Below are 27781 nucleotides of genomic sequence, written 5' to 3'. Positions count from 1 at the left end.
GTCGTTTAATCAACCGTAATAAATAATATCCTAAGGAAATTCATTCCGTATTTGTTATTTCTTAGAAGAGTTAGGTTTCAGAGAACGTAAGTCATGTTTTAAAAAAATATTTTATCAATCAACACCCAGCGGTAATATGGGCCGATATTTATTTTTTCCGAATTTTGAAATGAAAGGGTTCTAAAAAATTGCCTTTTGGATTACTCGGGATGCAAAAAATATATAAAAAAATATTTGATAATACTTTTGGCCCTCAAACACAGCTTAAAAGTTTCGATAAAGTCAATTTCTTGCACTAAACCGGCTGTCATTTCGTATTTAAGCAAGAAAATCAGTCTAATTAAATTTCATAATCTGCATCAAATCTTATTATATAAGCATCCAAGGGCGTGAGTTGCACTTTGTTTTGTAATAAATGAGTAGCATTGTTATAATGTGCCATTATTTTCGTCAATATTTGTCAGGCGCTCAATGGAATCAGTTCCGCGGAGTGTAAACTTTTTGCATTTCGGTAGTTTTAAAACGTGTTTGAATTTGTAATGTGATTAAGTTATATCTTTACGAACAAAACAATAATTTTATCAATACAGATAATTAAAAAATGTTCAGACAGTTATAAACTTCAAACTTCTGTTGAGGGCCAAAAGTAGTATAGAATATTTTTTTCAATAATTTTTACGTTCAATGCAATCAAAAAGGCAACTTTTTAGACCCCTTTCACTTTAATATCTAAAAAAAAAAAAACCTCATACATCATCGGCCCACTCTAATGTACATGGCACAGAGTAACAAGCACATTATTATTATTAAACCAATGATGTATAACAAATAGACTTTGACATATAAGGGTATTAGAAGCAAACTCAGAAATCTCCATTGAAGGGGTTTACTTAGATATTTGCAAAAAACTTTGAAAAAAGAATTGTGAGATTTGTAATTTGCTTCACCAACTCAATGGAGAATGCTTAGTTTGCGGTGTCAAGTAGTATAATTGAAATCTGTTTTTGCAAGATTCAGAAATGGTTTTGAATTACGCTTTTATTGGTATGTAGGTTTTTATGTATAGTTTATTTTGGCATCAATAACCAATTTTCTGTTTTTGGTGGAGATTTCTAAGTTTTCTTCTAATACCCCCATATAACAAATAGATACTGATAGCATTTATCGATTCTATTCCTGGCCCATTACCTTTCGTTCCCATCCTTTCTTTGACCCATCCTTATGGTACCTACCTAACATCAAGATAGAAGATATTCAAAATTAGAAGACTTGGATTTAGAACAAAAACCAAACAACATTTTTGACTTGACATAAAATCGGATAAAAAGTGGTTGGAATCGTCGCGCGTCATGGAAAACATTGCTATATTTTAAAGTTCATTTTATGATCCAGTGCCAGAAATTGAAGAACATTCAGATCATATTAAAGGTAGGTATCCATTCCATGTTCCTATCCTTTCTCAAATATTTCCCAATCACAAAACTGAATGAAATTCGATTTTCATTTAAGCTAGGGTTTCCTAGGACAGAGGTGCCCGTATCTTAACGGCCGTAGTGAACGGTGATGCGGTGAACAGCCGTCGTAGCGGTGACTAGATAGTGGTTTTATTTTTTAACGGTGTTATCAACACCATTTTCCTAGGAAACCACTTTCTAGTCATCGTTACGACGACTGTCCACCGCATCACCGTTTACTACGGCCGTTAAGATACGGGCACCGCTGTCCTAGGAAACTCTAGCTTTACAGTCCGCCTTTTCGTTAACAACTGACGTTTAACAAATAGTCACCGACATACACGGTTTTTCAGGGCCAGACCGCGTAACTTCAGAAGAACATTCCTCATAGTAAGCTTTAAAAAAAATCCTAATATATTTTTTCCAAAAAGTATTTTTTATTTTTTTTTCATGATCTCAAAATGTAAATCCTTAATTTCTCGGATAAGCAGTCCCTCCACAAACCCACACCCATTTCCCACCCAGCCGCTTCACTTGTCCGCGCCTGGTGCGTATCGCTTTGTTTTTACCTCAATTTTTTTTTGAGGTGTAGGGGTTTGCGGAAAGGATGCTAGTTCAAAAAATCAAAGATTTACTCCATTTTGAAATTATATATATATATTTTTTTTTAATGACTTTTGTGTATAACAAACAGACTCGACATATAACAATCTGACCTACGAATATAACAAATAGACACTTTAACAATCGCATTTCATATTTATCAAATATTGCATTCCACCAACAAGTTGAAATAAAGAGACAGCACATTGAAATGAACACGAAAACATGTAGTTTTGTTCTTTTTGATAATTTCTATAGATCCTATGGATCTGTTTGTGCCGCTGTTTTCTCTTGGGACGTCGACTGCCAGTTGTCGCGCCTCCTCTTCGGCGGTCTGCCTGGGAGTCTTCTTCCTTCGGGGTTACCTTAAGTGCAATACGTGGAAGTCTGTCCTCCGCCATTCTGTTGACATGTTTATTCCAATACCGCCTTCGTTGGCTTTCCCATCTCACAAAATCTTTCGTACCGCATGTGCTCTGAATATCAGTATTTCTCATGCGGTCTCGCAGCGTGTTTATATTTTTTGGATTTGGAAGATACATGTTGATAACTATCAAATTTTAGGGTTAAGCGATTTGTTAAGATCTTTGTACAACTTATATAGATGAGAAAGCAAACTATTTGTATGTTGTATTTTTGTAATATCACGTAGAGCTTATATAGCATTCTTTGATGATCACCTCGTATTCTGTAATAATCATTTTATAAAAAATATTTTTTATACATTAAACGCCCAGAGGGATTTTACAGTACAAATTTTCTTATTTAATGCATATTAGAGTTTACAAACAATATCAGGTAGCAGTTATGCCTTCTATACAAAGGTTAATAGTAACGTAATACAAGATACTCTAATAGGGATCTGGTACTAAGTGAAGGGGTCAATACTGTTCTGGCATCGAGACAACACTATTACGTAGGCAAAAAGGTCCATAACCTTTTGCCAGAATCGCGGAAAGACGGGAGTGTCGTCAAGTTGCGGAAGATGTTGACCTCGCTCTTTCATGACATTGGTCGTGGGGAGTCAGAAAAGTTGATGCATGCCACGGATTGGAGATTCTTACTGGATGTCGAAAATAAAATATAAAAAATAAGAAATAATAAAAAAAAAAAATATTTATAGATGACAACCATGAAGTTCCGCATAAATAAATTGTCTATGTTTTTATGAATGTATGTACATATATGTATGCGCATGGGTGTATGTACGTGTGTATGTATGTTCATGAGTATATATGGATATATATATATATATGTGTGTGTATATATGTGTATGTCTGTATGTATATGTATCAAAATGTGTATACGAATAAGTTTATATTTTGTTTGTCTGTGCTCGATATTAATTTGTTAACTATTATCATATATTAACATGTAATTGCCTAGCTTGGAACGGGGTGTGTACCCTTGTTAGCTGGGCAAAGTGAACATGAAATTGTATTTTGATAAAGAGTGTAAATAAATAAATAAATAACGTTATTAAAATAAAAGTATACAATAGAAGTAATTCAAAAGTGCGCAATTTACTTCTTACAAGGCGTACATTATTAACTGGATGAATAATACCGAAATAAAAAATACGCACACACAGTTATATGAACAAATATAGAAAAGTACATTCATCAATGTAACAAATGACAAGCAAAGGAGTGACTAATTTAAACATTGTTTTTGCTGATAACTTGTTATTTTGTACTTGACATAATTTTTTATATTATTAAAGCAGGCTTAGTATTAAATATATTGAAAAGATCGTTAAACTTATTTGCATTTAAATGAAATCGGACTAATGCTAATGGCGAGAACTGAGAACAATTTGTTGGAAAAGATTTTTTGTGGAAAGTACCTCTAAGTCTGGTGGCCTTAAATGGAATCCTAAAGTTTATTTCATTTAACAAGCATGGACAATCTATAAAATTAATCATTATGTAGTGTAATGTAACAACATCAGATACTATGCGTCTAAAGTCTGTTCATTATTACAAGAATTTCCAAATAAACAAACCAGCCGCGTGATACCCAACAGAGAATAGCTTACATATTTCACACATATCTTTAAACGGCTCGATAAAATTGTAGTGGATTGACATATATTAGATTCGTATGTACGTATTTAAATTTTATATTTGTTTTTCTTTTTTTTTATTAAAAAATATCAGTAAAAACACCTAGAATAATATATTAAATTGAAAATAAAACAAATATTAGCGTTCTTATGATTTACCCAAATATTTAAATTTCGGTCACGATTTCCAATGAGTTGTAAATGACTCACTATTAGAAAATGAAAATCAAGTTGAGGTAGAGTGGGGTTCGAACCTCGGACCTCTGATCCGTGAGTCCGCTAGCCACGGGACCACAGCCCGATTCAAATAATACAGTAAAAAAGAGATTTAAAGATAATTTTATCAAAATGATTATTTTAATGTAGCGAGTGCTCTCAGGTTAATATCCTGCTAAAGGAAATCAACTGGAGATTAGTCGGTCTCATGGTGTACTGGTAATTGCGTTTGCCAGGCATTAAATAAATAAATAATTGTCAAACAATATATATTGTATTTTATCATGCCGTGTAGATTTTCGCCGTGATGCGAAATGGGCCAATCATGCGATATCACGCAGTGGACTCGTGGTTTGCACGTGCACAGCGGTCTAGTCTCCGTGAAGGTACGGTAGTTGAAAGCGAAGATATATGGATTTTTTCAAATGACAAATCATATGATCAACAATATTTTGAGTTTGTCCAAATTTTTGTAGACAAGGACTGGATTCAACTCCCTGGGGAGCTTTTTATATTAACATATTACAACAGAGATGAAGACCATTTAAGAGAAGGTAATATAGAAGTCCAGCATCTACAGGGCTTATTACCTGTCAATGTCTGGTTTAAGTGGCCACTTTACACACTGTGTAACATTCACCATTCTGCCCATATTTGAAGATCTATATTCCTTCAATTCTTTCATCTGTTGATGTTTGTGAAGTTAAAGAGCTGAAACACCTGGTCCATGAAGAAGTATAGAAATTGAAAAAATAATATTTTCAGGCGTTGCCTAGTATGTAGGTGAAATAATTCAATCAGACGAATCTCACCCGCATAAATAAAGGTTTCAGCTCTTTAACTTCACAAACATCAACAGATGAAGGAATTGAAGGAATATAGATGTTCAAATATGGGCAGAATGGTGAATGTTACACAGTGTGTAAAGTGGCCACTTAAACCAGCCATTGACAGGTCATAAGCCCTGCAGATGCCTGGAATTCTATATTACCTTCTCTTAAATGGTCTTCATCTCTGTTGTAATATGTTAAATCATATCATACCTCAAAAAGCGGTCGACCCATCTTATAGTTAATATATCGCAATAGAACTTTCTCTGGATTCTCGCCAAGTTATCTTTATTTACATTTTAAATAGTTGACCAGATTTGAGATACATATTTATTTATTTATTTATTTATTAACGGACATTGTCCATGTATACAATTTATAAGGTTTAAATATTACTATAAAAGAATAGTTTAAAACATTTTTAAAAAAAGAAAGAAGCATTGACAAACATAAGGGACATCGAGACGAGACGTATTCTAACTGAGACGTCACCAGTGAGCAGTACAATAATTTAATTGAATTAATTCTGTTAAAATATTTTGTATTTCTAATGACAAACCCAAGTATTTGCATAGCTTTGTTTGAATTTATTTCACAGTGCAGTAAAAAAGAAAGTTTTCAATCAAATATGACGCCAAGATCTTTGATTGATTCAATCGGTGTTAAGGCAGTATTATTTATATGTATAGGTAAAAAATTAATTTTTCATTTAACTTTTTGTACATAATGTTTATTGTACATTGGCGGGCTTATGCCAAATGGCAATTTCTTCTAACCAACCAATAAAATAAAAGTTTTATTTTTATAATTCAAGTTACAAAACACATTCAATAGAAAATTTTAAAAAAAAAGCTTAAGATATATTAAAATAGAAATAATTGTATTTGCATATAAATTTCCTTAAATCAATACTATTACTCAATGGAAAGAAGGAAAAAGAGAAAAGGTGGAGAGATTAAGGAATAGAAAAGAGATGTTTCTTCAAACGTGATTTAAACAGAGATACTGTAGTAAAATATTTATTTATTTATTTCGAAGGCGCGCCTTTGACAAATTATAAAATAATATTGAAAAACAATTATAATGACACAAAACACCTAAACACAGTATATAAATTTAGATACATAAGGAAAAAATAAGGAAATAATAAAGAAAAATTAAATAAGAAATTATAACATAGGTATGCAGCAAATTGACAATAAATAAATGGTTTAAATATAAAAAGCATTGAAATAACAGAGGCAATGTATCATAGCATAAACAGTGAAACAAGTATAACACTTGGTACATTTTTATTATTCAGAAAAGAAGTAATTCAAAAGTAATGATTTTAATTAGTATAAAAATAAATGAAATAAATCTAAGTTTCCATGTTTGTTTGCTAACATGTGGAAAGTATACAATTATATGAAGTAGGTACTACGTTTTTTGATGTACATATATTTTTCAAAAAAATCTCTCGCTACACTTTTTATATGTGCAGTTACTTTTATTTTAAAATTCGTTTTACGTTTTGAGTCTTTTATATTTGGCAATAAATCAATAAATATTTTTGGAGCAATTTATATTATTATTAATAAGATCTCTTTTTTTAAGCTTCCTCCATGAATGCTAAAAATAGACAAGTCATGCATTTATATTATCATATAGTCGTAATCGTAAAACAACGACGGAAGAGCGAAAAATAAAGTCATCAATACTGCTGTTAGCATACTCTACAAGCTTCTATTGTGCAATAAAGATGTCTATAAAATTGGCAAGGTCTTATGGCTCTTTTTATAATTTACAATGTTTTTTTTTCAGTTGAATGTTCATTGACCTAGAAAATGGCTAAACTTGCCTTTTTCATGCTTCTTCCAGTTTACACATCACTACTTATGAAAGTCAATGGTTTGTAAATCATTTGTTCATCATTTAGTAGGCGGTATATAAGTTTGCACCCGGTAGTTTAATCACAAATAACTATCGACGAGCTAATAAGCGACATGATAACAATTTCTCACAATGGTTGTTTATCGTATTCGCGATCACAATGCAACATCCGTGAACACCTAATATTAAATGTCAAAATATTTACGTTTCGCGACGTATAATCGTGCTGCCCAATCATATATTTGAATTTCACCGGTGTAAATATGGAAAATATTCCAAAACTGCTATTTTTATTTATTCAATAATTATCATGTTATTCATAGCATTTAGCCGGCGGTTGGCAAGCCAAATGTCAAAAAAAGCAGTCGCCATAGTAATTGTAATTTAATTTTCACTTTTTTGTATTAGATACTCCTTACTATTTTGCAAAAGCAATATATTGTATTATTTTTTATAGTAAATGCCGATTTTTCGCCAGTGAACTGTGTTTATTAAGGAGGAAAATAAAAAATAAACCAACACGAGCGTTGACTTATGACAGCGATAACTTAAGAATGTTCATTATTGTTCATTGTGATCGCTCAGATTAGCATGTTTTTCACTCTTAGCACTCTTAAAATACCCTGCTAAATAATTCCTTTACATCCGGTGATGTAACACCCTGTTACCATAAGCATGAGTATTTTTTAAAAATTGTAGTAATTTTAATTTGTGCAAGCCTTATCTCTCAATTAAAAAACAGCTGGCTTTTTGAATGAATCAGGTTTTTTTTTAATATTTTATTTTAACATATGTATGTATCTTTTAGTATTTTTTTATCGTTTTTTAGCACAGGATTTTGACCAATCTCTTCTTTTGACCAGTCTGTTTTTCGGTTGGCTGGAAGATAAGTCCGCCAAAGTTCTTTGTACTTGAATGATTCAAATAAACAAATAAGCTGAGATATTCAAAAGCAGAAGCCAAAATAATAAATCATTTTTAATGATATGTGTTAAAAACGATTTCTATTCCAAGATGAATTACTACCTGGTAAAAGAAGAAGTATAAAAATTGGAAAATTGTTTTCAGGCGTTGCCTAGTAGGTAATTTGGTTCAGCCGGATGAATCTCACCCACGTGATAAAGGTTTCAGCTCTTTTACTTCACAAAAGTCAACAGATGGAAGAGTTGAGGAAATGTGGATGTTCAAACATGGGCAGAATGGTAAATGTTACACAGTTTGTAAAGTGGCCACTTAAACCAGCCAATGACAGGTCATAAGCCCTGTAAATGCCTAGACTTCCATATTCCCTTCTCAAAAACGTTTTCCCTCTGTGTTGAAATAAATTTAAATAATACAATTATAATTAAAGCAATTTTTTTTTTGCAAAAATGAGTGAAAATTGTGTGCATCCCATTTTTTTTATGTGTAGGCTTTTACATGTTTTACATATATAAATATAAAGAACAGACATGCATTTTACACAAAATTTGCAAAAAATAAAAATGAGTTATATGAAGCCTTTAGAAACCGTACAAAAACTAATTATTTAAATTATACTTCACAAAAATTCAACTTTTCCCCCCAACCAATTATTTCAGGAAGCTGAACCTTTGAAGCTACGAAAAATCTATTGCCAGCAATGTCTAAAATATTTTTTTATGCGCCAAAATTTATTTCCTAAACATTTTAATAGATCTAGTCAGAGATTGAATAGTTTACTTCAAATCCCTTATTGTAAATCCAGACTCGGGTGGAAATACTCATTTTTCATATCTCCAAAACAGTTCTATGCATTTCATATGGACAGTATGATAGATATAAATTATTTAAATATATTTTGATTTAAATTTTTGTTGAAATTATGGATAAAAAAACGAATTTAAATACCTTCTTTTTTTAATGAATAGAATATACTTTTACTATAATTTTCTTATTTTTAGTGACAACAAATTGTGTTCCAATATAACCACTCTTTTTTAACTAATTGATATACACTATATTTTTCCAGTAGCCTTTATTTCAGTTGAAAATAAAATGTATACCTACACACAGGCCATGCCTTTGTAAGTTTTTTTTGTTGTTGTGTTAATGTAATAGTTTTTTTGTGTATTTGTAACTAATGTATACCTGTTGTAAATGCAAAAAAGAAATTATAAAAAAAAATATTAGAAAAAAATAAGAAAATAAAAATATAATTAGTCATCTTACATATTAATAAAAAATATATGAGTATTTTAATATTGCAGTCGAGAAAACAGAAGTACATTTTTCCCTTTGGTTATATTAAAATAATATTATTAGAAGAAGTTAGAAAAATAATTATTAAAAATACAGATATGTTACAGTTATCGTTTTCGGTAAGGGCAGGTATGAAGGTCATAAAGACGTAAATAAAATGTTGTTATAAATTAAATATTACAACCAGAATTATCTTCTTTAAAAAAAATTCAATTCCATAAAAAAAGGTTTCAACTAAAATATTTCTTTTTTTTTTTTTAAGTATTACCGAAGGCATAATTTTTCGCAGAAATAAAGGAAAATGTCACAAAAATGTATTTGAGTTAAAATGCTTGTATTTCTTTTCAAAAACAAAAAATTCAAATTTTGCTTCTGCCACTTTCATGTTCAATTTATTATCTTCAAATTATTGTTATGAATTTTAGTTCAATACTCATACCCGTATGCAGAGACAAAACTTAAAGTGAGGAAAGTACATTCTAATTTCAAATGCAGAGAATAACACGAAGGTGAAGACAATATAATGTACTCTCCTCACTTTAAGGTTTGTCTCTGCATGCGGGTATTAGTCTTTATTGGGATTTCAGAAACCCAAGTTTAGTCTAAATTTGAAATGGCGTAATCTGCTGGTCTAAAAGTAATTATATTTTAGTTACATAAAACTTTTAAGTATATTTTTTAACAGAAAAACCTTTAAAAAAATGTGTTTTTATCTAATTTATGTTTTTTAAATTTTTTTATAATTGCGCGATTAAAAAAAAAACATTCGTTTTAAAATAGCAAAATCGTATGATTTCCTCATTTTGCATGCGTTTTACCGACTACAGCCTTAAATATATTTAAAAAATATAGTCAGTTGAAGTTTAAAACTGTCTCAAGTTGTACGCTTTTACGGTATTGAATTTAATATTATAAATAAAAATAAGAAATCGTTTAATTTTCCTCAGTTTTCTAATTTTTGTATTTTTAAATATTTATTTAAGTATGTGTAATTAATATGTTTAACGGGAATACCGAATTAAAAATTTGACATTATGTTGACGTAAGCTCCCGCTCAGGTTTCGTTGAGAACTAGAGCATGTAAATGGAAACTGGTAGACAGACATAACAAGAATACAAAGACAACAAAATAAAATTCTTAAACTAACATGCAACCTACCCTACCTGACCTCTACGACTGAACTGTACAAAAAAACACACCAGTTTGACATAAACTACTTGACTAAAATTGAGACCTTAAAAATTGTGCACAAAATAACACTGGGAAACTTACAAGACGACGACATAATATTAATCAAAAATGCTGACATACACAAATATAACACCAGACAACAACAACGCTATCATATTGAAAAAGCAAAGACAAACACAAGACAGTCAAAAATACTACATAATGGACTTAACACTACAACGACTTACCTTACTACTTGAAAACTTTTACTGGAGAAAAATTTAAAATCAATCTGAAAAAGCACATGATGACTGAACTAACTAAACTAGACGAGACATAAAATGACTAGACAATATAAAATTTCTAATGTAACCCTAACGGGTTTTTTAAATTGTAAATAAATAAAATAAAAAAATCTGCAACCAAAGACTAGCAAGAAGGCTTTGCTAAAATATTAATACAATTTTAATTGAATGCAAAAATGGTATCAACTTTTTACTACAAATGAAACATTGAATTTTATTGAGAAAATCGCCGCGTAATGTTGCCAGATCGCGAAAAACATAATCATGACACAAATGTAAAATAATTATATTTAAAAAAAAACTATTTCTTAATTTCTCTAAAATTTCATTGTACACGCAACATTGATTCATGCAATAGAGAAGATAAGTAAAGGGTCATTTAATAAGAGTAATTTAATTCATGAACCATGAACTAAAAAAATAAAACAAATTTTATTTGACATAAAACGGATATTTTTATGTCATATTGAATAATATTTGATGTTTTGAAGATAATGTCGGTCAAATGTCCACCACGGCGTTGTTTAATCCGAGAGGTCCAATTTTCATTAGTTATCTCATTAGATGAAAGCAAAGTACTGTAAAAAGTTTGACTACCCTGGCAAGACTTACAAAATGTCAATTTTGATTTCTTTGACAATCTGACAGATGGAAAAATCATTCAATTTTTGAGTAATGCATTTTGCCACTTACACATGAAATGTGATCCCATCCTGTTATTTTACACTTTAATACGACACAACATGGCATAGTTGAATTCAAATTGGGAGTTGCTTACTGAGCGACGTCTACAAATAAACTAATGGGTCAAAACTACTCTTTTGTAGATGCGCGTATGCGGTTTCTGGACTATTCTTAATTCTATGCCACAAGGTTAAAAAAATGCTTTTAACATACGACACTTTGTTGTAGCCCAAAAAATAAACAAAGCCTTAAAGAATTCAAATTATTGTCACTAAAAATCACTTTTCCAATAAAGGCTTATTTTTTTTAAAGGCCTGTCCATTACGTAAAAAACTTTAAAGCATTTTTCAAAAATTCTATGAAAATAAAAAAAATATATAAAATTACTGTCAAACTGTTTCAAGCTCTTTTATTAAAATGCTGTCAATTTATTGTTGTTCAAATTTCGAGACATGATTAATTATTCTATTATATTATTTTAAACCGTTTCCTCATTTTGGCGTGAAAAAGTTCATATATGGATAGCAAAATAGGAGTAGGTTATTAAAAAAAGGGAGTAGAGAAACCACCGCCACACTTGAGTTAATATTATTGCGTCTTTACATTTTGTTTATTGTAAATCATTCAATGCAAATGTTTTTTTAAAAGAGAGTGCAAAAATTTGGATTGAAAAACTTGGCCCGTTCGATCACGTGATTTTCAGGCATTTTGTTTGTTTACATGGAAGATCTTGTAAAGAAATAAAAACGTACTGGTACGTCCTTCAAATAAATAGCTTTATAAATTTTAGGATCAAAGTACAAGCTTTTTATTTTATTTTCCTTGTTTAAATTTTTGTAATGCTCGATAAATTTTTTATGACTTTTTTTTAAAGTCAATTTACATAGAATTGAAAATAGTCTAATTCCATGTCAATTTACATATTTTATTATGTATTAACTTTTTTGATGAGTCTTATATTTATTTAATTTTACAAATGAATATTTTAGAACCTTAATAATATTTTTTCTGTTAAATAGGCACTTTCAGGTTTTGGTGAGTTTTTTTGTTGGTGCCTATTTCAATTAATGTTGAAATTTTTGTTGGTTTGGATATGTGTTTATTATAACAATTGATATTTTGATGTTATTCTTGTACTTATATTTTTGTTGTCTATTGTTTGTATCTATATTGTTATTCCTTTCTGTTTATGTTTTTTTTATGTTTATTAATGAAACTTGTTTTTCGCCGATGTTATCAAGTTTTGGTAGAAGGCCCTAATAAAGAAAAAAAAAAATGTCCTGTTCTAAATGTCTTAACCAAACTTAAATTTACGTAAATGATATTTCTTAAAATTATTGTTTTCTATTTAATGAATTGTACAAAAGAGAAATTACTGATTAAAAAATTTCTACAAATAAAAAGGTCATAATCAATTTATACGTAAGATGGCAAAATTAATTTGAGGTGTTTATTTTGAAAAAAATGATCTTTGATTTTCAAATATTCCGGTTTTGAGATGATCCTACTGTAGACAATAATGCATTATTAGTGCAAAAGTTTTATGGCTGTTAAATCCACAAACATTAAGATAGGCCCCGTTTCAAATCAGTTGAAAGATGTTCATTATAATTAATTTATTTAATACAAAAATAAATTAGAATTATCCATATATATAATTTCTCTGTACGTGTAATGTCACATGATGATTTACGTGCGGTTTTCAGGGAAATATAGATCTTTGCGCTGTGCGTGTTCGTAGATATTGAAATCTTTAAAAAGTAAAGAGCATAAATGTTTTATTAATCGATCTACCAGGGTTGCATTCGAGAAGAAGGCATTTGCAAAAAAATGGAAAAATTTTGTTTTTTCGTGTATAAAAAAAGTTTGTTTTTGAATGTTGACAAACAGCATTTGTTTTTTGTGGATCTCAATCAGATTCTTTCCTTAAATTCCTTATAATTTCTACCTATTTATTCCTTTTTATTGGAATTTTGGTAACACTAAAATAATATTAAATTCAATACATTTTTAAAAAACGTATTCCCTCATAAGTACACCACTTTGTTGGTGAGACGACCGGAGTTTGACGTTTGCAAAAAGAATGCCATATTTGAAAAAATATTTAATTTATGTTTTGGAATTCAACCATAAACAAGTACCTACTTAAATTCAATATTTTTTGAATATCAACAATTTTGAGTTTTTGAATTTAATCACTAACAAGTACCTAGATGAAAAGTATTTTCCAAGATGATAGCAGGCAAGCCAACGTTCGGACAGGACAACGTCTGTCGGGTCCGCTAGTTCCATTATTAAATTTAATATTATTTCAACTTTATATTCGTTCTTAAGATGTTATGATCTTACTTAAGGTCAGGCTAGTAAAGACGAATGTAATGTTGTATTTAAAAATGAGTAAACGTTTTTTTGTTGTTGTAGGATTGGATAAACCATGCATAGCAAGAAAGTATACTTATTCTTCTATAGTCTGTGTCTGCAACGCAACCTACTGTGATGAAATATCTAAAGTGACACCCCTACCTCCAGGGAGTTATGTTCTTTATGTTTCTACCAAAGTGAGTGAAATAATATTCTAATATTTTTCTACACCTATTTATTTATTTATTATAGAAAGACTACCGATACTTATACTGATAAAAATCTCAGAGAAAAGAATTTGGAAGAGTTGAAAGGATTCATTAAAAAATCTGCCCACTGTGTAACATTTTGTTAGGGTTACCACTAGAGCCCGCACAAGGCACTGCAGATTAAACACTTTGCTACAATTCACCTTTTTGAAACTCGTGGAGATGAGGAAACACATTATTTATTGATGTGACGCTTTAGAGCATAAAAGAAACCGCATCCTCGCAGTCCTCTGGTTAAACCTGAGAATATTACAGAGCTCGTTCCCTATCTAATAGCCCAATACTTTATGGATCTGGGTTTAGAGGGGGAGAAAGGAAAGAGTATTCTTGCCTTTCAAACTGTAGCCAGGCTTTTTATTGACCTGTGCCTCGATTATGAACGCTATCTTTATCTGTATATATCGAGACGTTATACTTAACTTCTGTACTATCGGTATCTTCCTCGATATGTTCTACCTACTTGTCATATCGACATCATATGATCAAAACAAGCCAATGGAATGACTGCAAATAATTAGTCCGCGTTTCTTACGTCATTAATATTTAAAATAGTTCTCATTTATATTTTAAATAGGCTTCTGTAATAAAAAGTGCTCACTTCAAAGCGATTACAAACTCCAATAAATCCCAATTCAAGCAACTTTTGGAAATCACCTAGACAGTACGCTTAACGATTGTCTGTGTGGGGGTCGTGGCCTTTAGCTTACCTGTCGGGATCTCTCTGTACACGTTGTGTGTAACTTTTATACGCACAGGCATGTGCGTGAGGTAGGATTAGGCAGTCGTCCTTGCTGGAGCCTGCAATCGGTCCCGCCGGTGCCTTATGGCCTCTCGCTCGACACCCTACTACGTTCTTTTCAGAAGGTGGCGGGGAAAAGGATTCACATATATATTATCACACAAGAAATAAGAACGGCTTACTTACATGGATAACACTATTTATTTTATAAGAAAACTGGCGTGTAATACAAAGATATTTTATTACACGTTTAATGAAATCTAACTTACTTCGAATTTATATCTAACACGTGTTTTATAGAAAACTAATTTTATACAAGGAAGTACGGCAGTTGAGTTTCGGACAAGGAGAGAAGAACGGGCCTTGAACTTCGCGCCTTTTATGGCCTTTGTTCTGGTCGCCCTCTATTTCCGGCTGGGTATAGAACAGCAGGCTGGTAACTTAACGAGCTGCGTTCGCTTGCGTGGTTTCGCTCCTCGGTAGGTCCTTGAGGATTGTTTATGACGGAGGCGCCACATCTGTATGTATCTACCGATCGACTACAAAGCCGGCTCTTTTAACGTCTCGATACATACACTCGGAAAGATAATGAAACAGATGGAAAAATATAATAACTAAATTATTTTTTTTTAGTGGAAACTTTCTGACGCATATATCTGTGTCTGACGCCTAGATACTTTTATTGGTAATAGTACAGAAAAACCTAGCGACATTGTTTTCACATCTAGGTGGTCGTTTTATTAAAGTGACAGTTATGTCGGAATTTAATTCGACTTCAAAACTTACTTATTATTCTCTCATATTTTTAATAGGCTTTTAAGAAAAAAAGTGCCAACCTCAAAACGATTAAATTTTTTAATAAATCACAATTAAAGGAAAAATTCATATGTGGAACAAAAATTTTGACACTTTTAACTTGTAGATAAACGTATCGAGGGGTTCTAGACCCATCGGTATAAACCAATGTACTTACATCAAAACTTGATGGTGGGGGTATTGGTACTATACCTTCGTAGTCGTTCGGGAGACTTTTATCTTCAACTATGACGTCATACTGAAACTATGTCATTTTAGAGCGTAGATATGTGTACCGTGACGTACGCTTCCCCTTGATTCCTATCGATGTACCTACCCAAAACTTGAAGGGGGGGGGGTCGGTAGTATATCTTTATAATCGCTAGAGAGAATTTATCTTTAACTATACCGTCAAGATATGACGTCTTTATCTTCCCATCATAATTGAGGCCCTGGGCTTGAAGGGGCGAGAACTAATTTATGGGGACCCTTCACAATACGTAGATATCCCCAGGTGGCAGTGATATCAGGAGCTTATATAGCATTGACCCCCATTTCAATGTAGAAGAATATCATTTTTATAAGTGATCTTCTGTACCCTGTGCTCCTGTATAATATATTGGTTGGGAAAAAAGTAATTTCATATTTTTCGCTTTATTAAATTTTTTTGTAAAAAGTGTTACAATCATTTTATTTAAGTTAAATATGCGCCGTTCTGTTTGACAACGAGAGTCCAACTTCATAATGCCCTTTTAGTAGAAGCCCTTGTCCCTATTGGCAAACACTCGGACAACCAATTTTCACAGGCCTCTATTGAGGCCAAATTTGCACCCCCAAGCACGTTGGCAATAGACAAGAACAGGTGGTAGTCACTTGGTGTCAGGTCCGAACTATAAAAGTGGATGCATAAGAACTTCCCATCTCAGCTCCCGGAGCTTCTGGCGCGTCATCAAAGATGTGTGCAGCCTGGCGTTGTCCTGATGAAACACGACTCCTCTCCTATTCACCAATGCGGGGCGCTTCTGTTCGATCGCCAGCTTCAAACGGTCAAGTTGTTCACAGTAGAGGGCAGAATTGGCCATAGGGGAGCAGCTCATATTAGAGTATTCCCTGCCAATCCCATCAAACACACAGCAACACCTTCCTGGCCGTCAGTCCTGGCTTGACCACGGTCTGGGCCGCTTCGTTGGCTTTCGACAACGATCTCTGTCGCTTGACATTGTCGTAAGTGGCCCATTTTTCATCACCAGTCACCGTCTGCTTTAGAAAGGGGTCGATTTTGTTGCGATTCAGCAGCGATTCGCAGATGGAAATTTAGTCCATGAGTTTTTTTTTGCGTCAGCTCGTGTGGTACCCAAACATGGAACTTTTTTTAGTCCAGCCTTCTGTAAACGGTTATATCAGCTCCTGGACGATGTTACTACTGCTCACATGACGGTCTGTCTTTATATTGATTTCCATGATTTTATCGACATTTTTGACAACAGGCCTGCCAGAGCGTGGTGCATCATTCACCTCCACTACACAAGAACGAAATTGCTCGAACCACTGTTGTGCGGCACGAACCGAAAAAACATCGGCCCCATATACATCGCAATTTTTTTTGGTCGCTTTCGACGCGTTTTTTCCTTTCAGGTAGTAAAAATGTAAAATATGGCGAACTTCTTTCTTTGAGACCTCCATACTCGACGCACGATAGTTCACGACTGAACCGACCAAGCGCAATACTGTGAAAAAAAAATTTGAAGTATACACTCACACCTTTACAACGCCGTATCGTATGATCCGATGTAAACAATAATGAACGAGATATACTTAGTTTTTAAAAAAAAGGCGCGAAATACGAAATGACTTTTTCTCCAACCTTCTCCAATTATTATATGAAAACGTCAAATTCTCCGACCAATAATTTAGTCTTAAGTGAAGCTGCAAGCTTGTACAATATCTACCATTTCATTGGGGATATGGAAGGTGTCTTAAATTTCATAAGTTTTGTTCCGGACGCGTAAATAGGATAATAAGAAAAATGTAATAACTAGATAGAATCCCCGGTAAATGTACAGAACTAGGAAAGTGCTAGGCTCTCAATAAAGATAAAATGGTCACTTTCGAGCCTGGCCTCAGTATTACCGGGGCAAAATAGCTAGGAAAATAAATAATGTAATGTAAATAAAATGTATTGTGTTGTCATGTTGCGCGCGTCGCGGCTGCCGACGAAATGACCCGTGCGGGCATTGAGCGCCCGTATTTACTCCACCTGCGGCCGGCGGCATGTAGCGAGTGGCGGGGGAGAACTACCCCCACCTCTTCCAGGCAGCCGGCGCGGGTGGGATGGCTGACTCACGGCCCGACGCGCACCGCTTTATAAGGCGATTATTTCTAACCAATAAATCAGTTGAGTTCAGTTGAGTTCCTAACTCTGAACAGTTCACACGTGTTTTATTCCGTTCTCCGTCCTGTTCGCCCTCCTGCACTTCGCTCTTCGCTCCGCTCTGCCTGCTGACTGCCTTCGCCTCTCTGCACCACTTGGACCGGGTGGAAAGTCCTTTTCAGGGCTATTGAGGTTGACTTGCGGTCGGCGCAGCTGTGCTCCTACCTTCCGACTTTGTCTTTGACTCTGTCTGGGAGGGCGGCTTCCCATTTACGCCGGGAAGCTTGACTGCGGCAGACGCGGGTGACGAACCGGCGAATTAATCGTGGTAACGCGTACGTTACAAGTTTATTTCCCTGGTTTTAGGATGGACTTCGTTTTAATAAATCGATGGGATCACTTGGAACTTATGCGCCTTCCAGTTTGGCGTCACTCTTGTCTACTCGGGTAACCAATGCATTCAGTACCAAAAGTAAGTCTTTCACGGTTGAATTGCGATATATATCGAGAAAGTAAGTTCCGATAGATAGGTTAAAGAAATCAGAAGTTGGGTGGAATCTGTGGTTAAATAAAAAAAAAGAATGTGTCCTATTTTTGAACAAATGTTTGAACCAAGATCTGCGCGCACATGCCACGCCTATGATGCTGTCTATTTATATATTTGTTATCATATCATTTACATAAAATTACACATTTATACTTACTAAGTTGTTTTGACTGTCTAACTACCTGTGGTTATTTACCCGGTTCTAAGGCAGTATATACCATTGTGTCTTTCTTGCTTTCTAATAATTTTCTATGTATAAATATGTCATTAAAAATGCCCATTGGGCTTATATATAAATGAATAAATAAATAAGCAAGGCAATGCACCTTCTGGCCCGCAAATATGTGATACCGAGCATACCTAAAAGGAACAATGCTGCGAACTGCAATGCGTAGTGATATGTACCTCTTTACCTAAATGTAACTAATTTGTTATTGTATGTGTCACATTATTGCTTTACTTGCCTTTTTTCTGCAAGTACTGATTTTTTATCACAGAATAAAATGTTTTTAGTTGTCAGCAGTCGCGTCGTCGTACGATAGCTTGTTTTGTCAGCTGTGCAACTGCCCATTCTATGTCATAGCGCCAAATACGTCGACGTACTGCGCATGCTTACACGCAATTCTCAAACTCAGAAACTGTCTGTCCCCTGTATTTTCGGAACCATGTTAAACGAACTTATAATAATTTACTCTTTTTAATTTTTTATATTTTATTTATTGGGAATACCAACAGTAATACATTTAAAAAATATAGCAAATAAAATATACAGAGAATAAAACCAATGACAGATATCCACAGAAATACATGAAACACTCATACAATACATGTTAGTGTGTTTGGGTGAGTACAAGTGTGTGAGAGGGTGGGTGAGTAGGTGTTATAATGGAATGAGGGTGGACATGTGTGTAAATATTATTGCGCAAGTGTCAAAAATATATAAAATATTAAGAATTAGACATAAAATAAGATTTAATTGTGTTAACTACTAAATATAAGACAAAAAAGTGTGTTTTAAAACTCGAATTTTAAATGTTATTTTGTTACAATCAAACGGATCAATAAGGGGAAAGTTCAAATTATACTTACGAGCTAAACGTATAAGTGGAGAGTTCTGGGTTCAGTTCGTACTAACTGCTGGCACATGAAATAGAGAGCTCAACATGTGACGGGTGCGGTAACCAGGAACATTTGATGATAACAAGCAATTTAATTCCCAAAATAATAGTAATAATCGCATACTTGATCTCATTTTAAGTAACAGTGACCTGTGCAATGTAATAACCTGCGACGATCCTCTCGTTACATAAGATGTTCATCACAAATCACTTTGTATTGATATCACTGCAAGAATAGAATCAAATGACGCAAAAAGTGGTTCTAGACTTAAATTTTCATATCATTCGGCAAATTATATAGCAATAAATGAACTACTCTCGGAAGTAAATTGGAACGATAAATTTGAGGGACTAGATATAGAAAAGGCGACATCAGTATTTTACTCCATACTTAATGATGCAGTGACTTTATTTGTACCAACTAAGACGGTGAAATCTTGTGAAAAATTTCCAAATTGGTATTCCGCATCACTAATAAAAATAATAAATGAAAAACTTAAATACCATAAAAAATGGAAAACTTATAAAAACCTTGCAGACTATAAAACATTTTCTCTTCTCCGTTCACGCCAGAAACAAGAAGCCAAAAATTGTTATGACCAATACATTGATCAAACTGAATTAGCTATTCAGAAAAATCCTAAACAATTTTGGTCATTCGTTAAATCGAAAAAATCTCTAAGTTATTATCCAACTGAAATGTTTCTTCATGATACAAAGAGTGATAACGTGCAAAGCAGTTGCGAGTTATTTTCTACCTTCTTTCAGTCTGTTTTTATTAATAACGACATTGATTTACCTATTGTGGACTCTAGAAATGTCATTGACATTCAAACTGTAACATTTAATTCTAAATTAGTTCTTAAATATTTAAATGATCTAGATCCTTCAAAAGGAGCAGGACCTGACGGATTTCCTACGTTTTTCATAAAAAGATGTGCAACGCAATTGGCATGTCCGTTGTCATATCTTTATAACCTATCATTAAAAGAAGGTAAATTTCCAATGTGCTGGAAGAAATCTCACGTTACTCCTGTCCATAAAACTGGTGATCTACACAATATTGAAAATTATAGACCCATATCCAAAATTTCAATTTTTAGCAAATTAATGGAAAAAATCCTCACTGAACAAATTTCTCCAGCGGTGAAGCACTTCATTGATCCAAACCAACACGGTTTCTTTAAAATGCGAAATGTTTCTACTAATCTTGCTGAATTTACAGATAGGGTTCTAAACGTAATGGGCAGCCGACATCAGGTCGACGCTCAGTATACAGATTTTAGCAAGGCTTTTGATAAAATCAGTCACAAAATCCTTCTTCACAAATTAAAATGTTATGGCTTTCACGGTAATCTACTACGTTGGATTGAATCTTATTTAAAGTATCGCCTCCAATCAGTTGCACTATTAAACTATCAGTCTTCATTTAAACAATGCTATTCCGGTGTACCCCAGGGATCCCACTTGGGTCCATTATTGTTTATTCTTTATATTAATGATATGGCTAACGTCTTTAAATTTTCCGAATACAAAATATTTGCCGATGACACAAAAATATACAAGAAAGTTACTTCCCTACAAGATTGTCTTGATATGCAAGAAGATCTTGAAAACTTCTCTACTTACTGTGTAAATAATCAGCTCATATTAAATCCGCTTAAATGCAAAACAATTACCTTTACGAGAATAAAAAATCCGATAGATTATTCGTATTCTCTATCGGGTACAGTTTTGCACCGTGTCCAAGAAATACGAGATCTAGGTGTAGTTCTGGACTCAAAAATGACATTTTAATCACATATTGATAAAATTATTGAAAAAGCATATAAAATATTAGGTTTTATTATACGAGTATCTAAGCCTTTTAAAAATGATCTAACAATAAAAAATCTTTATTATAGTTATGTAAGAACCCATCTCAAATTTGCGTCTATCGTTTGGAATCCACAATACATTACTTATATTGACAGGCTGGAGAAAGTACAAAACAAATTTTTAAAACATTTGAATTTCCGATGCTCTCTTATATTTCCAAATCATGACTTATTTGGACGTTTTCACAAACTGATTAACCTCGAAAAAAGGAGAACATTAATGGACCTCACATTCCTCTATAAAATTATTAACAGTCTAGCTGATTCATCCCAGCTCCTAAATAAAATTCAAATTAACTGTCCATCACGTGCCCTACGAAATCACCCAACCTTTAGAATACCTAGTGTCAATACGAACTATTGCCAGAATTCGTTTTTACACAGATCGTGTTCCACTTTTAACAGCTTTTTTAACCATATAGATATATATCATACAGGATTACAATTATTTAAAAATAGTGTATTGAAAACTTATGAATAAAACTCCGGTTGGTCCCTTTTTCTCTTATATCACTCAAATTACATACATTCATATTATTATTATAAATTAAATTTCTCTTTTGAAATTTTGTATTATTTCTAAAATCGCTTTAATGAAATTTTTATCGACTTCTCTTGGTTTAAAATCTTCTCCTTATATTGTTTTTTCAAATTTTAAATGATTACTTGCCATACTTGTTATTCCTTCTTTATTTTTTCTTTTTTCTCTGCTGCCATTGGCATGTTTTTATACTTGTTATACTTTTAAACTACTTTTAATTACTTATATTATATATGTTAATAAAATCAATATATTGCTGCTCTTACTATAATGTGTCATTAATTTTGAAGATGTTTTTTAAATTGACCTAAATTTAAATTTACTGTCTTATATTTCACTTAAAGATTCTTCTCATCGTTTCTTTGAATCCCTTAAAATAAATATGTGTTTATGTTTTTCCTTTTTTAAAAAAAAAAAATGTTATTACTATTTTATTTTATTTTTACATCTGAGTATGTTTTTCATTCTTTATTTCCATTCTTAATTCTTAATTACTCTTACAAGTTTTCTTCATTTTTAATATTATTTCCATTTGTAAATACTCACTACAAACTACAAACCTTAAAATATTTTTTTTTTCACTTAAATTTAAATTTTTAAACAACTTTCATTTATGTTTTCTTTTTCCTTCTCTTTTTTATACTTTCATAATTAACATTAGATTTAATTGCTTTTTAATATGGAAACTTCACTGGTCCATTAGAATTAAGTCCAATTGCGTAAAATATTAAACTTTGTAACTGTACTGTATGTTTCCTGAATAAAAGAAAATAAAAAAAAAAATAATAATAACTCCCGACATGAGAGCCGGGCTATCAAGGCGTCCACTGAGTATGTCATGTAGGACCCCCATGTCTAATAGTAGGCGGCGATCTTCTTAATTAAGCAAGTGGTGCTTTTTGCAGGAAGACATATAATTGAGATCGGTATACCAGCATCTCCAGTTAAGATGTCTGTTTTGTGAATACAATTTCACAATTTTCAAACATGTTTATATGTTAATTATCCTATTTTTTTTAGGTAACGTCGAGATTGAAATTAACAGGGCAAAAACCTACCAGACTATTAAAGGTTTCGGGGGATCATTCACCGACGCTACCGGTATCAATATAAAAATGCTAAGTCCAGGTGCTCAGGAAAATATTTTGAGGTACAAAATAATTATAATGCTCTTATTCAAATTGTTCTTTATATACAAATACAAAGGGATTTTTCACCCGGCTTAAAGCAATGCATTTACTTGTTTTGGTGAAGTGAATAAATTGTAAAATCCCTGAATATATAAAACACATTGTGATTAGAGGTGGTAAAAAAATGTAACTGCTGTTTAAAAACAGTTACCTTTCCGAAACACTTCAAACAGTTTCACAAAAATGAATTAAATCGTTTATAAAAAACAAAAACTAAATCACCAAGCGCAGAAAAATTCAACACTCCGCTACACTTCCTTGCCGCGCTTCACCCTAACTTAATTTTTTTATCCATAATACCTACCTACTCGTATTGTAATCTCCCACGGAAGAAGTACACACACATACATATATACCCAGATTTCTTCCCGGCCCGTCTGCACCCACCCCACACCCGCGCAGTCCCGTGAATTTGTTCATCTATCTTAAAATTTAAAATTTTAAACAGCCCGAAGCCGTTAGTCGTTACAGTTATAAAATAACACAAAAACTGATGGTATATTTTTCCACAACGGAGAAGCAAATTAAACTGAAACAGTGTCAAAACCAGTTGTAACCTTTAACCAGCCAATGACAGGTTACAGGCCCTGTAGATGCCTAGACTTCCATATTCCCTTCTCAAAAATGTTTTTCCTCTCTGTTGCAACAAATTTAAATATGAACAACTCTCTAGAGATAAAATCCAGCCGGTCTGTAAGCATTTGGACATACTCAAAACATTGTTGAATTTTGGTAGAGCCAAAACTCTTTATTTCCACGACCCATGGCTCAAGGGTTATCCACATGTGCTATAAATTATTATAGAATAATAATCACTTTATATTATACATGTATTTATTTATTTTATTGCAGATCATACTTTAGTGATAAAGGCATCGAGTTTAATATGGGAAGAGTCCCAATTGGTGGATCTGACTTCTCAACTCGTATATACGCATACAATATGCAGCCAGTGGACGATGTCAATCTTACCAACTTTTCTTTGGAAATGGAGGATTTCAAATACAAAGTAACTTTTTAGTAACTTCTGTCCAAAAACGCTGCTTTTAATGCTGGCAACCCCAAACTATAAGGGTCTTTTTTTATATCAGAGTTGCTTATTATTTACCTTGCTATATATACAAGGGTTATATTTCAAAAAGTAGATTTTTCTGCAATTAAATGTCTTCAAATTTATCTAAACTATTGGCATCAAGAGAGATATACTAATCTGGGCTAATCAGGAACTTTTCAGCATTTGCTCACCTGGAGAGGAAACCACTTAAAACTCCTCAAGAGAACAGGTCGAGTCAACAGGCCTTCCGTTCCACTACAGGAGTGTTCGGCATTTTGTTCCCTACTTTGGTTTATTTTACCAATTGCCTGCTCTATATTGATCATGTATGATACTACCTCTCGTGTGAGTTTTTTATTACCTATCACCGATGGGATGTCGCATAGATCTTCACCCAGGCTTCTGCATCGCGCCTCCAGCTGTTGTCTTTGAAAGCTGAAAAGGGGGCAATGCATCAACAGGTGAGGGACATCTTGAGGAGTTTCATCGTCGCATGGGCAGCTGTCGATCTCAGAGAGCTTGAAGCGATGCAGATAGCTCATGAAATCACCATGACTCGTAAGCATCTGGGTGAGCTCGTAGCCAGCATTCTGCATTTTTCTGAAATCATAGGCATGGAAAATTGTGGGAAAAACATTTTAGTCACACTTCCGGTTGTCTCACTCTAAGTGTCTTGTTTAGTCAGGAAATCACAAAATTTAAAATATGCGCATGCAACTTACTAATTCAAATTGAAATTTAACCGCGATATTCGGGGTATTAATATAACGTAAAAATATTTGACAGCTTTACCGCGTTCCGTATTCACACAAAGCATTGAGAGTTATTCAATTTCATCGGCCTTACGAAAGAGACTGCCGACTTTGTAGAGAGTCGTCACTGTTGCACCAGTCTGGTGTAGAATAATTTATGTAAGACAGAGAGACAGCGCTTTACAGACCGATTTAGGCCACCAGTGTATTTCTATCTTATATTCTGCATTTCTTGTCATTTTGACCCAACGGCTTTCAATCAATTTGACCCAAGCTTTAAATGAGGAATTTTAACAGACAAAAATGAGTCCGATTTACTTAGATAATAGAGCTCTAATTCCTATCAACTAGTTACAAATATCTAACAGGCTCACATAGTACGGTACCATAAAAGAACATGGGGTGGATTTTTAGTAGTTATTTATTTATGCTTAAAGTAGCCGTACAAGTGTACTGTTAATACCTACCACTGACGCAAGCATACACAAGAAACATTTTCTCGTATAATTCGTAAAGTAAACAAAAGTCCGCGCACTAAAGAATTTTCGTAGAATAAGAGACCAAATTTTTGATAAACTTTGTTTATTTTTCAGATTCCTTTTATAAAACGAGCCGAACTGTTGGTTACTGACGAGTTGCAGGTAATAGGATCTGTATGGTCCCCTCCAGGGTGGATGAAAAAAAGCGGTACAATAAATAAATTGGGGTTTTTGCTTAAAAAGCACTGGCAAACATATGCGGATTATCATATTAAGTAAGTCTTTGCCTCAAGTAAAAAGCTTTTTTGCCTCCCCTAGACTATTAAATAATTTTTCTTATTTTCTGTTTTGTACAACAGTTTTGGAAAAGGATCTAAATTATATTGTTATGGTATTTGTTACAATCAATATAGTGTAAATATTCTGCAAACCAAGTTTTGTAATATTTCCATTGAAAATAAACGTAAAAATTGCATTTTTCAATAAAAAAATATAAAAACGCCATCTGTGAATAATTACTAACGCTTTTTTTTTTTAGATTTTTACAAGAATACAAAAAGAATGGCGTTAATATTTGGGCCCTAACAACTGGAAATGAGCCGTCTATCGGAATCATTCCTGTACTACTTGTCAATATTTTAGGATGGTTGCCTGTATCACAAGTTAGTCAATTTTAATCAAAATTAGCTCTTAAAAGACTGGTAAATATCAAATTTCTTTGCGCGCGGTGATTTAACGTCGCTTTACCACTAGCAAAAGACTGAATATTCTAAAGTTGAGACATTTGAAATAAAAAACATGGAGGCATACTGTTAAATAATTTATTTTCCATAAATTATCAAAATAAACATAAAATTTAGCCCTGTAAATGGCAAAATAAATTAAAAAACATAAATACACCGGTCATCTTCCGCGCGTGCGTGCGTCATTAGTCTCGGAATTCATTCCGAATTCATGTTTCGATTGTCTCGAAAAACCTCTCGAAATGTCAAGTCCGAATTCATATTTCGATTGTCTCGAAATGTCAAGTCCGAATTCATATTTCGATTGTCTCGAAATGTCAAGTCCGAATTCATATTTCGATTGACTCGAAATGTCAAGTCCGAATTCATATTTCGATTGTCTCGAAATGTCAAGTCCGAATTCATATTTCGATTGACTCGAAATGTCAAGTCCGAATTCATATTTCGATTGTCTCGAAATGTCAAGTCCGAATTCATATTTCGATTGTCTCGAAATGTCATGCCAAATTTATATCTCGATTGTCTCGGAATTTTTAATGAATTCACTCGAGATATCTCGATTATTGACTGAATCTCTTTTCTCACTAACACCGGCTACAGAACAGCGTCTCTGTCTTTCTTTTTACGAGTTCTATCTTCGCGCTGTCTCTTGAACATATTTATTGCTGTAGTGGCAAAAAAATATAAGCCGTTTAGTTTAAATTTAATAAAACCTATTTAAAATCGACATCATGTAGATTTTAAATGCGTTTGTGTAAGTTTTGCGAACGAGGTTATCAAGACTGTGCTGGTTCTTCACCAGCCTTCTATTGCAGACATCAACAGATATACATGAAATAAAACTCAGTTATGATGTATCGCGAAACCGTTTAATTTTGCCCTTTGCCCAAAAAGTCTAATCTATGATCAACCTTTAAAAAAATATATTTCTATTTGATTTCGGTAAATTAGGGTACATTAAGGACGAAAGTAGATTTATGTCACTAACTTTCCTCAGAAGTTTAAGTCACTAACTTTACTCAGTGGCTTGTGAGAACCTGTCAAAGTGCGCGTGTATTTTTTTGCGGGCCAATTACGACTCTGTTTTTTAATGTACTGCTCAATAGCAAAGACAAATGTAAGTTTTTGTTGTTGCATAATATAGACAAAGGTTTTCAGATTATTTCCTGTTTATATAGTAGCTTAAATCAAGGATTATGGGCATAAGGCATAGGCCGTTTTCACACCTGCCACGCAAATCCATACTACCCGATATTTTACCGCGCTTATCCTGCAAACGCATACAAAATCTGTTACCTTTTCACACGCGTTGTAAAATGAATACGACCCGGTCTGTCAGACATAAATCTGTTGGGGTGTGCTTAATCGCAAACGATTATTATCAATATTAATAGTTCGAATAACCGAATTAGATTATTCCCGTAATCGACTTTTTATTTATGGATAATGCGTTGTTTTTTCAAAATACTTATGAAGTATGAAGAATGAAAGAAAAAATATTAATTAAAAATATATAAAATAAATA

The 27781-nt window shown here is 33.0% G+C and overlaps 1 protein-coding gene across 1 annotated transcript; it reads left to right on the top strand.

Moving 5' to 3' along the window:
• Positions 1 to 59: 59 nt before the first annotated feature.
• Positions 60 to 26175, top strand: LOC148270924 (lysosomal acid glucosylceramidase-like; the record flags this gene model as incomplete). Its single annotated transcript, XM_088242032.1, has 8 exons — positions 60 to 86; positions 6972 to 7058; positions 13842 to 13978; positions 18322 to 18427; positions 23059 to 23188; positions 24081 to 24237; positions 25628 to 25788; positions 26052 to 26175. Coding segments are annotated over exons 2-8 (879 nt in total), but the record flags the coding sequence as incomplete, so codon positions are not given.
• Positions 26176 to 27781: the final 1606 nt, after the last annotated feature.

This window comes from Micrasema longulum, unplaced genomic scaffold (assembly GCF_059751315.1).
Source record: "Micrasema longulum isolate JH-2025_06_02 unplaced genomic scaffold, ASM5975131v1 h1tg003255l, whole genome shotgun sequence".
Lineage (NCBI taxonomy): Eukaryota > Metazoa > Arthropoda > Insecta > Trichoptera > Brachycentridae > Micrasema > Micrasema longulum.
This window is presented reverse-complemented; position numbering and strand designations above follow the sequence as displayed.